Here is a 15,009-nt window from a genome sequence, read left to right on the forward strand (position 1 = left end):
TGTCCTGGAAACAAACTTAACTGTGGCTGCCAGGAAGTGACCCTCTGCCATGGCTCGGCAAGAAAGCACTGCCAATATTATATTCATACATTAGAGTTATTTCATACTAAAGTCTTTAACTTTGGAAGACACCAACCTGATTTGTCTGCTCTTCATTTATATGCATTTTTTTTAAAAAACAAAACGAGGACCGTGTTTTTTTTTTGTTCCCCATCTCTTACGGCGCAGTAATGTCAGGAAGGGACTGCGTCACAGCCAGTGTAGACGAGGGGGGATGATCACGGTGACTAATTACTTTTTCAATGTGCATATGGCATGTTAGTATTGTACTAATACAGAGGAGTGGATATATCCAAACTTATCCTTTAATGTTGTCAAGAGTAGACCCTCAATCACAGCAAATTTCCACATTTAAAAAAAATACTGAATTAGTTCCGTTATTGCAGCTCCAACTTCTCTCTTTCTCTCTCTCTCTGCTGTACTGCTTCTTCTTACTTCGAAACATCCCCTTCTTATCACACCTCTCCTCCTTTTCCTCCCCCTCTCTTTCTCTCTCCGGCTGTCTCTATCTATCTTCCCATCCCCCTTGGTGTTTTTCCCCCTCCCTACAATCAATGTGGCTTTTAAGATGCCTATCGATTTGTTCCCCTAGACAGGCCCAGCGCGCTGGGGCGACACTTTGATTGCTGGGCCAGTAATTACTGTTATTATTTATGCATCTGGGCAAAATGGCAGGACTTAACATTCACAGTACAAGAGGCCAGAGGCAATCAACAGAGGTGAGCACCTGGAGAGGGAGAGAGGGCGGCAGAGTGAGGTAGGGAGAGAGAGAGAGAGAGAGAGAGACAGAGTAGCATTGCCCCCGTGAGAGTTGCACTCCAGAGATGAGCGCGAAGAGTGCAGTCAAAGATATTCACACACACACACAAACACACACACACTCATGGGAGGGGATATGAAAGCGTAAGCAGAAGATAGGCACATGTGTGCAAATGCACTTGTATATAAAGGCTTATTCTAGTGTGTGTGTGTGTGTGTGTGTGTGTGTGCGTGTGATGAGGCTGTCTTACCTGTGAGAGTCCCAGGTAGATAGAAACTGTCTCTGAGATGTAGAGGAACCGTCCCTCCTGGCTGACCACAAACACAAAGCCATCCAGAGACTGTGCACATAAAAACACACACACACAGACACACACACACACACACACCACACCCACGGATAAACACACACACCCCCACACGCATACACATAAAGGCAAACAGAAACAAGACAGACAAATTAGAGCAATTAGTGTGTATCGAACAAATTAAAATGAGCTAGAGAACAAACAACCTGTCACCCCTCGGCCTCCTTTCCTCTCTTCTCTCAATTCACAAGCGCCCTCACTCACACACACACACACACACACTCACACACACAAACACACAAACACACAAACACACACTCACACACGCGCTCACACACACGCATGCATAAATGTGAACAGACATGAAGCAACTCCCATAGATGCAAGCTGCAGCTACACACAACAGCTGTCAACAAGAGCTGCATTACTAAACACAGAGAAAGCAGCAGAGACAAAAATGCCACGTGTGCGCACACGCACACGCGCGCGCACACACACACACACGGAGTCAGACATTAAGACAAACACATACACAAGTATACATGAACAAATGGAGCAAGGATCCATGAGAAACTGAGCTTATAGACCAGAGCTGTTTCAATCAGCTGTAATAAACTTGAGCCAAAGCTTTGCCCTGTATCTCCGGCCCCACACACACGGAAACACACACACACACACACACAACACACACACACACACACACACATACACACACACAGAAACACACACCCGGACACTCGTACAGACATAAACACAGACATGACCAGAGTCATTACATTCTGCAGCGATTCTAATGAGAAGAGAAAGGTATACAGCCAGCCCATTAGGGAGGACTGCTTCAGAGAATAATATTAATCGTCATAACAAGCATTCAGGAGTGAGCCGACACAGCCTCAGCCTCACACACAAACACACACACACACACACATACACACTGAGACCAGGGCCACTTTGCTCTAGAAGAATGATTGCTATTTTGGCGGCCCAGCGCTTAAAGTGGCAGTGGTAATTTATGCAACTGACACATCCAGTATGCAAATGTGTGGCCTGGGTGTGGGGTGTCGTGTGTCGTGGCGAGGAGAAACCAGCCGCCTGAATGTCGGAGAACTAAAGTGCAATTATCAGGCTATTACGGCGGGAGGACGACTGGGAGGGAAGAATCATACAGTTTTTCTGGAGCGTTAATTTGATTTCTATCAGCGCCGTTCCCTGAGCCTCCCTTCCACTTTAAAATGCCGGAGGAGAGCAGACATATGTAACGATTCTTTGTTTTACCACAACCCTCTCACTTCGAAATTTTCAGCTTCTGCTCCCTCATCCTTTTTTTTTTCCCTCCTTCTACCAGTTCCCACTCCTACCTGTTTCCTACTTAATCCCTCCAAGTTTTTCTTTATCCCTCTCTCTCCTCTGGTTGCTCTCCTAACTGTTTTTCCTCCCTCAGCCTCCTCCTAGTCTAAAGTACAATCTGTGGTTTTACCTTCATCACACTTCCTCTGAGTCTTTGTCTCTACATCCTGCATTTCGTCATCCCTGCAGCCCTCCTGCCCCAGAATCCCCCTCAGGCTCCATTCATCTGTCAGCGCAAAAGGGAGGCATTCTTTGGCAGCCAACGATATCGTCCGAGCATCTGAGGTTTATGAGACGTGTGCGTTTGTGTGTGTGTGTGTGTGTCTGTCTGTCTATGTGTGTGCAATGTGTTAGGAGTTTGCTTGGAAATGTAAGTCTCATATCGACGGAGGGAGGGAAGGCTTGAGCTGATACAATCTGTGATCGCACAGCACCGACAAACTGTAGCACAATGCAATCACTTACGAGACAAATGTGCTTGTGTGTCAAGGAAAATACTTGACAGAACTGACTTTGTGATCCATTCTGACAAACAAAAGTTTCCATACATAAACTGTAAAGCCCAGCTGACCATGAAAACCACATATAGATTTTAAACTACTTCTCAAAATAAATAAACCATATAAAACCCCACTGGACAACCTGTGAAGGGAAATTCATGTCAAATACATCATATACACACATGCAGTCACACAACATCATTAAAATCAATAAGGAGGAATAATCGGGGTGTGGATGCTGTGGTCATTACCTGCAGTAGGTGCGCCCCTAGGTGCTGCTCAAACATGTCAGTAGCCAGAGAATGAGATGATCGTCTTACTGCAGAGAGAAAAAAGACAAACACTCATCAGATACTGAACGACATCAATGTTAAATGTTGATATTTTGACTATGAAGCTGATTTGGTCCTTTTCACAGGAGACATTTTGGCTGTGTTCACACCTGGCATTAACCAGCGTCTCAGGTGATCTGATCACAAGTGGTCAGCTCTATGTGCGTCAGTGCAGTTCACACCTGGCATTAGAATGCGTCTCAAGTGACCACTTGTGATCGGATCTCACTTCCCCTTTCTATATGCAAATAAACACGTATGTGTTGTTGTTTTAAGCCAGTCAGATATAACAGACCGGTCTGTTGTCAATGTGTTTGTGTGTGTGTGGGAGAGAGAGAGAGAGAGAGAGGCAGAGAGCGGGGCAAGGAGGGGCTGGCTGAGTCAATGCACGGCGCACAGCTCTGCAATGAAATAAGGTTTTAGTCATTTGAAATAGCAAAATATTTCCGGTTCATGATGAAACTGTGGTGGGACTAATTAGGCTGTGGCAGGGGAAGTCAGTTGAGTAGGTGGTCACATTTGCGTTCACACTGCTAAAAGAATGTGGACACATGTGGTCCAGACCACTGCTGAATGTGGCCTGAGTGATTGCATCTCAAATGCGTCCTCAATCTGTCTTGGGTGCGTTCACACCTGAACTTACAGCTGTCTACTTGTGATGGGATCACCCGAGACGGATGTTAATGCCAGGTCTGAACAGGGCCAATGACATTACTAATAACATGAACACTGGTTCTGTTCTAGTCAGGTGTCCCAGACATGACAGTGTGACAGTGAGCCAGCATGTACAATACCAGGAGCCCGAAACTGAAGCAGCCAATGGAATCCAGCCATCATTAATTTTATTATTTACACCTGTGTTTTTCCTATTGAGACACGCCCAGATGTCTTGCATGATGAAAGCCAGTAATACTGACAAACTTCCATGTTGGAAAGCTTTGAGAGTAATGGTCCAATATAACCTCAGTGAAAGGACCGTTTCAAGCTCCCTGGTCACTCCTGCCAGTGAGACACACATTTTGAGGCATTTTAAGAACAGATTTCAGATAGTATCTGTAAAAGTAGCACAATCTGTAGAAACCACTAATTTCTCTCACAGTTAGATAAAACATCATTGTCTCTCATCCATCAATTGTCAGCTCAGTAACAGAAGCATAAAATGCCACAAGAAAAACTTGTATCCTTCCATTTAGAGTGGAAAGTGAAAGAAAAAATCTTGTATCAATCAGGTAAAATGTGGGGTTTGTTCCATCTGACACTTCAGCTCATTTTTCTGGATAAGGAAATAACTACGAGAGGTAAAAAAAAAAAAAAACAACCTCCAAATTAACTGCATATTGAAACTCTGTAGACAGTTACAGTGAGTTGTAGGGACCAGGAAAGTGATATTAATAACCTCTAGGTCATCCTTCCACTTTCAGAATGGGTCGAAACAGCCACGTGATAATAGTGATAATTGTAAAAAATGATCTGTAACTGTGACTCATTCCTTAGTGAGGTTTTGTAATAATGCTGCATCTATGTGACGTCACTAGATCTAAACTTGAAACTTGAACCAATCACGTCTGACAAACAGAAGAATCGACCCAAACGGTTGTGTGTCTAAAACAACTGAACATAGGGAGGGGTGCTATGTGACGCACACCGCTCAATCACCACCAGACACGCAAACAAACCCACAAACACTCACACACACACACACACACACACACACACACACACTCATAGTGTCTGCATCGCCACTCTTAATGCATCCCAAACACAAGCTATCAGAGCTGCTTCAGTGCCAAAGTGGAGCTGTTTACCAAGGCAATTACAATCCAAATAGAGTTGGAGGTGGTTAGGTAAGGAGTGGGGGTGGGGGGTGAAGATAGGTACGAGAGGAGCAGAGAGGGTACGGCAGGGAAAATGAGAAAACACTAAGGAAGGCGAGAGTGATCGTTTTCTCCAAAGCAAACGCAGGCATGAGGGGCTGCAGTGATGTGGAAGATTAATTTAGCAATCAGCCGTATTTACTGTTTTATGTCAAAAACAGTATGTGATGGTGTGTGTGCACCTGCAAGTGTGTGACTGCAAAAGTGCGGACCATATGTGATCACCAATCTCACTCCAACAACACTGCTTTTGAACACAATGTTCCCTATCCGGCAGAGACAAACTCTGTTTGTGTGTGTGGTTGTACAAGAGCACATGAATGTGTGCATGTGTGTGAGTCTGCATGCATGACTTTAAGGATTATCGGATATCTGTGTGTGTGTGTGTGTGTGTGTGTGTGTGTGTCGCTGCAAGGCTGAGGGAAATCAATACACGTTATGACAGGAAAATGAAAGCGCTGCTCTGGGTTACAACTGAACACAGAGGGAGGGTCGGAACCCACACACACACACACACACACACACCACACACACACACACACACACACACACACACACACATCGCCCAGCTGCCTGCTTGTGATGTGGGTTCGGTGAATAGAAGAGGGAGGCATTCCATTAGAGCAATAGACACACACACACACACACAGACACACACACACAGACTTTAGGAATACACACAGCAATGAATTCTCATGTACCGACTACACAGCGGCAACATGCCCTCCGATTAAACAACACAAATACCCGCGCGCACACGCACGCACACACACACACACACACACACACACACACACACACACACACACACACACACAGAGTTGCCGGACAAAGCCACAGTGGCATTGTGAGATTGGGGTCCCCCTGTGTGACAGAGTGTGAATATAAATAAGGCAAGTCCATTCAGGGCTATGAAAGGGGGTCTGGTGCTGGGACCCTTCAGCCTAGCCAGTCGCTGCCTGGAGGGGGATGGGGAGCCCATCTCGCTCTCTGCCTGCCTGTCAGGCTCCCTTGTGGGGCTACGATGGAGCTGCATCACTGAGGAGTCTGGAGGAAGCAACCCCCATCATGACCATATGAGAATGAATGAAAGGATACACACATACGCACACATAGTGATGTTAGTTTGTGATTGCTGCAAGAACCAAAAGCAATAGTGTGTGTGTGTGTGTGTGTGTGTGTGTGTGTGTGTGTGTGTGTGTGTGTGTGTGTGTCCTGAGTTTCATGCCACAGATCCCTGGAGGAGTGAAGGTGATGGTGGGTGATCAGTAGTGCTGAGTAGTGTCAGCGGGGCGAAGGAAACGCTGGATGTGACATGAGGCCAGGAGGGCTGATGGATGAGTCTATGCACACAGACACACACAGACACACACACACACACACACACACACACACACACACACACACACCACACACACACACACAAATACACAGAGGACCATTTATTAAAGACTGCCAGGGTACAATAGGGCGGCCAGGAAACCAAAACACTGGACCTGGTGTGTGTGCATGTTTGTGTGTGTGGACGCATGCACGAACGTGTGCACATCTGAAGAGAGAGAGTCTCACAGCGGTGTTGGTATCTCACCCTGAGAACAAAGATCCTTCTGTAGTAGTGCTGTGAACCCCTACTTCTATGTGTGCGTATGTGCATGAGAGAGTGAGGGCCTTGCATGATTCTGTTCTTTATCCTTATTTTCTTTCACTCCTGTACAATCTTGGCTTAATTATAAATTTATTTAGTGGGTGAAAAGAAAAGGATAATTTAACATTTAAAGGATAATTTTAACATAACTTTGTCCTGACTAAGTTCACTGCAGAGTCTTGGGAATACAGCAACATCGACACAACAATGTGCAGATTATATAAAAGTTTTTGGAGTTGAAACGCAAAATGTTGATAATGTTTTGGTCATCATTCCAGTGGGTAAAAGTGTCACTGTAGTCACCAAGGTCATTGCTCCGTTATCACTTAAGTTCAACACAAGCAGTTAGACAATCATATAGGTTTTAAACCAACACCCAGGTCAGCCTGGCTTATTTGGATAAGAAAAGAAGAAAATGATAAAACAGTTCATCACTCTTCAAACCTGACCCTTTGCACACAGTGTTGAAAGCATGTCCTTCCTCATGAAAAAAAAAAATGCAAAGCCAATTTTATGAATAAGTTTGTTTACATCCATGTTTGCCAACTTGCAGCTTTCTACTTCGCTGCCTTTGCAGACATATTGCCAAAGCTCCATTCATAACACCACCGACTGTTGATCAGTGTAGCAATGTGAAAACAGCAGCAGGAATGTGTTATGGCATCACATGTGTAATATCCTGTGTAAATGTTTTGCACACATACATACTGCAAAAAACATCTCTCCATAGCGCTACTAGTGGTCAGAAACTCAGAAAGTGCATTTTGGCCTCTTGCAGCTTGTTTGAGCAAGAACAGCAGGACATATTGAGCCCAAGATTTACAGTAAATGCACTATGAGTACCTTCATTCATTAGAAACTGGAAGAACCAAGAAATACAGTCCTGACAGCAAGTATTTGGACAGTTACTTTTGTTCTTCAGGCTCTGTTTTTCAGCATATATCATTTTAAATAAAATACTGTATACTCAATTAAAGTGCCAACTCACAACACAACTGCCAATTCAAGCCCTTTCAACACAAAGTGCATTAAGTTTAGGGGTTCAAAGGTAACTTGACACGCTGCTACTAAATGCTCCTTGTGCAGCTGTCTGTTGTTTCAAAGTTAGTTCATGCACACTGTCACACAGTCCAAATACGGTCTGGACTGGTGCAGAAGTTGGACTAAAATCTAAACTTTGCTCACTTTTGCTTTTTACCTCCACACAAAGTGGATTAGATAGTCTGTTGGCTTGTTTACAACCTGTCTGATTATCTGATGACTCATTCTTTACCCCGGCTGACTTTGTTTTTGCTTTGTTGCCATGTTCCCAGATCTCAGCAATTACTTTAGTGAGTACAGTGTTAGTGGAGAAACCCAAGAAATAAGAGACAAGCTGTAATAAGTTGTAATTATGCTTTAAAATGGTTTATGTGAATATAAATTTACCTTTTGCACCTCTGCTTGTGTACAGGCATGTAACAGTACCTACGTCTGTGTACAGACCTGGATGCAGACCTGTGTGTGTGCACCTGAGATCTTTGATTGTTCCTTTCTGTCACACTCCCATTTCATTAGCTTTCCAGGACTCTGCTGCTGCATGGTTTAATTTCATTGTGGGAATAGGAGACAGAATGGGACGGGCTGCGATCGGACATGTTAATTATAGTCTGACTCGCAGGTCAATTCTCAGGGTCTCCCCAGCGCTCCACGAGAAGAAAAGATAGAAATTTCATTTGAATGATTTTCATTATACCTCTGTCTAATACATAATTTAGTCCCAGTTAAGTCCATGAGTAATGGCCACACATACATGAACACACACCCAAATGTCCCCCTACCTACAAGCACGTAGACATACACACACATGCACATACATGCCATCTTCCTTTCCTCCCCCACAGTGTCAACCTTTTTAACCAGGTTAAGATGTTACCATGGGAACCAAACAGATAACAGACGCAGTGAATCCCCCCTCTCTCTCTCTCTCTCTCTCTCTCTCTCTGTCTTCTTATCCGTCTTTGTCTCTCAAGTTTGGCTCTGCCACCATAGTTTCACCCTTTCAAAACAAGAGCCCGATCACCTGCCAAGTTGTTTACTACCATCCAAATGTGACGTTTGGGCTGTTCGACAGACAGAGAGACAAAGAGTGACCCTAATCGCGGCGTCCTTCTGTGGCGCAATTATCTTCTCACTCTGACATCCATCCCTCCCTCCTTCCCTCCATCTCTCCTCTATCTCTCTCCGTCTCTCCTCCGTCGATCCCTCGCTCCTTTTGCGGTCGAACATAATTTGAGTGCAATTAACTTCCCTTAAAAGCCCCGGCTGCTTTAAACGCTGTGAATTAAAGGGGAGGCAGACGCAGGGAGAACGCGAAAAGAGGTGGGGGAGACAGAAGTGAGGTGAGGGACACGAAGGCAGTGAAAGAAAGGAGAAGAGGGGGAGAGAGAGGGAGAGGGAGACAGAGAGAGAGAGAGAGAGAGAGAGAGAGAGGGAGGGAGTGAGTCGAGTCGAGGCGGAATGAAAGTCAATGTCACCAACGCTGGGGAGGAGAGAGGTGTGTTTGACCTCACTAACACAGACAGTAAAACACTTCAGCTGGCCCTGTTGCTGGCAGTGAGTTGTCATTGTACTGTACCTTATAAAAGACTGAGGGGCTCTCCAGCTGCTGTCCTGCACTTGGTAAAGGTTGAGTTGCTACAGATTAGTGGAGAGCGAATTTATGCAACCAAAAATTTTATTTAAATGTAAATTCTTACAAAAAAATGTATCCATAATAAAGTAGGCTGATTCATTTAAAATGCATAAACTGTGGAAACTTGAACTTTAAGATAATAACAACTTTTATTATTATATTCAAAGGTTCTATCCACTATGGTGAGATTATACTCACCAAGTTATATATCAGTATGGCGGATTATTGATTATAGATAATATCTTATCACAGATAAATGGGTATGAACTAATTTCAGCGCAGTAAATGCCAAATATATGTTTGTTTATTTTATTAAGGAAATTAAAAAGGAGGGATTTCAAAGTAAAAAAGGAATACGGCCCAATATGTTTATATAGCTTTTTCAAATTCTCAAATATCATTATTGATATTTGCCTCAAAAATCCAACACTTGTCAGGCTCCACAAGACAAGCAGATGATTTACAGGTTTTTAAGAGCAACTTCACAGTGATGTAGACGTGTACTTCAGGGCGTGTCAGTACACTGTGACATCACTGTTGGGTGTGGTCACCAGTGCAATAGAGCTCACTTCTTACAAGCCCCAACCACACCCAAGAGTGATGGTCAGAGGTAAAACACACTTCAACCTTTCAAGACGAGAGGGCAGTGAAACAAGTTTCAGCCTGGTGTTACTCTTTGAACAAATCTTATTCTATTATTATCATAAGGTTTGTTTAAAGGAAACAAAGGTGACAGTAACATTAATATTCAAACATGCTGTTCCCAAATCTCAATTAGTGTGTTGAGTACAATGTTATCACAGCCAGTAGAAATGATAGCCAAAGCCATGAAATTAAGAGTCTGGTCAAAAAAAAACTGAATTACCCTTTAAGAAGGCAGAGATTTATCACAAAATCTTTCCTTAAAGTACTGGATAAAGGCATCGCATCTTTTATCTGGAGCAAATCCATCCCAAGGATTAGGAAATCATATCTGGAGAGACAGAAGGCAGATGGGTGCTTGGCATTGCTACACAAACTTGGGTATTGTAATTTTACCACAATAATGGACCAGTATATGAGCTGAGATCGAGCAGGCTTTGTATAATCCGCCGTCTTTAACATCTATGCTCTGCGCACCACTACCTCTTAGCAAGAAAAACCTGACAAACCCCATTGTGATTATTATATGGTCTCAGTTAAGATCTCACTTCCAGTATAAACATGTGCTGCCTATTATAGCCAATGCTCTATTCCCACCACCTCTCCTAGACTCTTCCTTCCAATTGTGGTTCAGGAAGGGATTAAGGAGTGTAAGGGATCTCTATCAAGACAATAATTTCATCCCTTCTGAAAAAAATGACACAACAGTATGGCGTTTCACACTCGATGCCAATTTTCTACTTCCATTTCTCCAGGTGTGTAATTACATATAATATGGTGAGGAATTTCTAGACTGGGACCCTCTGCAGCAAGGTCTGATAAAACTCTACAGTTCGATTGAAGGAATGGTCTCCGTTTCTTTGAGTCGCATTTTGGAGCAGTGGGCTTAGGACTTTGAGACTGAAATTTCTGACAGCAGTCTGCAGTGTCAAGAATTCATTCAACAATCATATGCATTACACATGGTTTACTGCAGTTTAAGGTAATACATACACTACATTTCAGCAGAAGCAGATAAGCAAAGATAGATAGATAAGGTCATCAGGATGACGTGTGTTTTGGACCTTCCCAAATCTTGAAACACTCTGGTCGATCCAATCGAACCAATCTTTGAAACACTTTCTAATATCTAAGGAGATACACTCTAGACAAGAATCACATTATTTGGAATAGCTCCTGGACTCCTTGCACTTACAGGTACGCAGTGTGATGCCATAGCCTTTGTGTCATTATTGGCACAACGGGTAGTGTTGAGTCACTGGAAATCTGCCAAACCACCATTACACTGTTAATGGGTTTCAGTGAAGAAACATTTTCAAGTCTGAAAGCCTTTTGTCTCCTACTTTGAACAAAAGTTTGCACCCAAACATTAAGTGTAGGTTCCCTGAACCTCTACCCCCACCCTCAGTTTTTTTTTCTGTTGCTTTGTTTTGTGTTTAGCTGTGATTAGTGTCGTATTGTGACGAGTGCATGTGTTGGAAAAGTTCAATTAAAAAGATTGCAAAATAAATAAAAGGCAGGGAAAATAGAAAAAAAATGAACCAGTTCCCCCCAAAGCAAAATTTACTCAATATAGAGAGGTTTTGAAATATAAATGATTTCAAATAAAAAGGTTCGGTCCTTGAATGCGCTGTGCAAATAGGTACACACACACACACCAAATGGGAATGAACATCATGGGTCATTTTACTTTTCCTCCCTTCAGCCTTTCCTTTTCGTTTGTTCCTTCCTTCCATAATCTGCCCCCCCCCCTCCTGCTCTCTCAATCTCTCTCTCTCTCTCTTTCTCTCTGTGAAGGTCATGCAATTGATTTTCCTCTGTCTATTCATTTTTCAAGACTGGCTTTGAAACGTGGGAAGCAGACAAAAGCCACACCGGCTCCTCCCCTTCACTCCATCCCTCTCCTCTCCTCCACCCTCCACCTTCGTTCCCTCTCCGCTGCCCCTCGCCCGTCCAAAAACCCTCGGAAAACAGGGAGCGTGGACGAATGCAACCTTCCCCCCACCCTCCTCCCTCCACACTCCTCTCCTTCCTCCTTCCACTCGTCTTTTCTCCCTTTATTCCTTCTACATTTGTCCCTTCCCCTCCTCTCCGTCCTCCTCTCCCTTTCAGCTGGATCTCTGACCACATTCCACTAACGGAATTAAAGTCATGCATCATACTTAAAACCCTGCCAATGCATTGTGGGTAGACTTGTTCAAACTTATGTCCAAATTAGCATCGCATTTTCAGCCTTGGCTCTGCTGCGACTGTGTGACCTGCTTGTAAAAATCTCCAAACATTTAATAAAATACACACATATCAGATCCCGACCCGGTGGAAGAAATGTTGAAGATAATTCAGACTCTAATACCGTCCATAGCTGGCATGTGTTGCGATTCACGGTTTGTGAAATGCCTCACAATTTTCCATGACCTTCGCACAGCTACTGCAGGGTTCTATATATTTACAGTTATGGTCCACATTTGTACGAGAAGCAGCATATACCTCGCATCTGTCTCTCTACCACACCTCCAGTTCATGCACAGGACAGCACAGCTACTTGCACACCTACTTTTCTAAAGAGAGGGTTATGTATTATCAAGGCCAAGGAAAGCCTGGAACACTGAGGCAAAACAATTTGCTATGTGTAGAGCACAGTCAAGGCCACAGCTGTGTATAACACGTGCCAGTGTGTGGATATCACTCAGACATTCAGAATGTGCAACACTGGATAGTAGACACTTCAGTAGTTTCTAAGTACCATCAAGAACATGTAACATTGAATATTGAAAACTGTTAGTTTGAATTGTGGAACAAACGTCCCCAATGACAGGACACTCAGCATTTTTTGATAATGGATAATAACAATTTTTTTGAGTAAACTGAATTTTGTCACTGTCACTCCAGTATGAAGACACTGATTGCCAAAACCTGCTTGAATTACCATTTAGTACAGAAGTGGGAGACTACTTCAGTCTAGCTATTCTTTTATCATAACATTTATAATACTTGTATGGTTTCCTGTGTTAAGACACTTTTAACAAGTGATGCATTAGAAGTTTGGCATTCTTTGTAAAAAAGAAAAACATGTATATATTCCTCAAATTAAAGGGTTATTAAATAGTTTACATTAAATCAAATTAAATTAAATAGCAGCAGTATTCTTTATACTCCCCTAAGCTCTGAAAACACTGGATCCTACATTTCCCACGGTGCAACCGATATCATCTTTTCATCAGAGAATATGTCTGGTAAATGCCATGTCTTTCAAACTTCACACCAACAGTATGTAACTCAGGCTTTCAGTTATAAATCTGTAGTCTCCAATCCCAGCAGCAGATGTTATGCAACTGTTTTCAATAGGTGAAAACAATAAACTGACCTTTACGTGTAAAATCAGGGGAGTGCCCCTTTGAGGATTTTGAGAAAAACATTGTTTTGGTGTCAGTGCTTAAACTTACGTACAGCATTGGCACCACTATTGATACTCAGCCCAACTTATTATACTATCAAACCCATTTTATCCTAGCAGGACTGTGTGGTGAATATTGTGGTAAGGCAAGCCACACAAGTCACACACAAACATGCCATTAACATCACTGTTTTTTGGGTTTTTTTTGGTCAAATTTTTTCAAATTAGACAAGATCAGGCATGAACACACACACAGACATACACACACACACACACAAACATACACAAACATGCACACACACATACACAAACACACACCTCTAATTGTACTGTAGCTGCATCATTTCCCCTCAGTAATAGTAGCAATTAGACAGGCTGTATAATTACACTGTCCTCGTTATATAGTTAATTTCTGTAATTACAAATCGCACCAATAGTTTCCTCCCTCTTTGTGTATCATCTATCTCCGTCTCTTTCTCACACACACAAACTCAAACATACATACACACACACACATCACATACACTCTATTCATACTCACACTAGCCTATGGAGAGTCTTCTTATGAGTATATGCACATGTATGTTTACAGGTTTGTGACGTGTGCACACATATACAGCAGCAGTAATTATGGTCGCTAATAGAGTACTAGATAATTGTCCTGGTCCCAACTGAATTTTTGTGGCGTGTGGTGTCTCTGTGGGTGGGAGTAAGTGGGCATATCAGACTGCTGAGGATTGAAAGAGAGATCTGAGTTGAAACGTGGATTTCAGTGGTTTGTGTCCACTGACAACATAAATCAGCACATTTATCTCTGCTGTGTAATTTTCTTATAGGCGGGAATCATCAGCAGAGAAATTATCCATCACAGGCATTTTTCATTTCAGTCTGCATAGTTACTAAAAATCTAACAAATTCATGAAGGTTTAAACAATTATTTCATACCAGAGCCAAGAATTTAAAACTACTAAGGTCATGAGTCCAAGTCTTATTCACCCCAAGAAAAGTTTGACCAGATAGCAACAAAGGTCCTCAAATTTTTATTATTGGGATTGTCATGTTTTATGCAATTATTCACTAATATTTAAATCTTATTACCCAACATAAAGTTCTAAAAACAGTTTCCAGCCCTCTCCAGGCTGCCAGGAAGGAAAATGTGGTGGAAATTAGCAGTATAATTCCTTTCTTTGATTAATCAATAAAATGCAAGTATATTGAATCTAAAGTATACTGGACTCAAAGTTTTTAATGTGAAACCTCAAATTCTCAGAGGAAGCACCTTAGGACATTGACTTCAGTGTCCTGTTTCAAACTAATTGTTTGTTCCAACAGAATGCAGAACAAATTGCAGTGATGGCCTTGATTGCATCAATGGAAAGATGCGATTAGACGCAAATTCACCAGGGGCAAAGATGCATCCGCACAAGCTGACAATGTTTCAACCTAAGTGAAAAATTTGCATGTATCCCGAGGC

The 15,009-nt window shown here is 42.8% G+C and overlaps 1 protein-coding gene across 2 annotated transcripts in view; it reads right to left on the reverse strand.

Annotated features, from left to right (window-relative positions):
* Positions 1-15,009, reverse strand: part of npas1 (neuronal PAS domain protein 1) — a 64,099-nt gene that overhangs the window by 12,585 nt on the left and 36,505 nt on the right. For both annotated transcript variants that reach the window (XM_056374903.1, XM_056374904.1), the window contains 2 exons: positions 3,226-3,293; positions 1,071-1,160 (listed from right to left, as the gene is read on the reverse strand). In XM_056374903.1, coding sequence (XP_056230878.1) covers positions 1,071-1,160; positions 3,226-3,293 — 158 coding nt within the window. The remainder of the gene's footprint in view (positions 1-1,070; positions 1,161-3,225; positions 3,294-15,009) is intronic.

Source organism: Seriola aureovittata, chromosome 4 (genome assembly GCF_021018895.1).
Source record: "Seriola aureovittata isolate HTS-2021-v1 ecotype China chromosome 4, ASM2101889v1, whole genome shotgun sequence".
Classification (NCBI taxonomy): Eukaryota; Metazoa; Chordata; class Actinopteri; order Carangiformes; family Carangidae; genus Seriola; species Seriola aureovittata.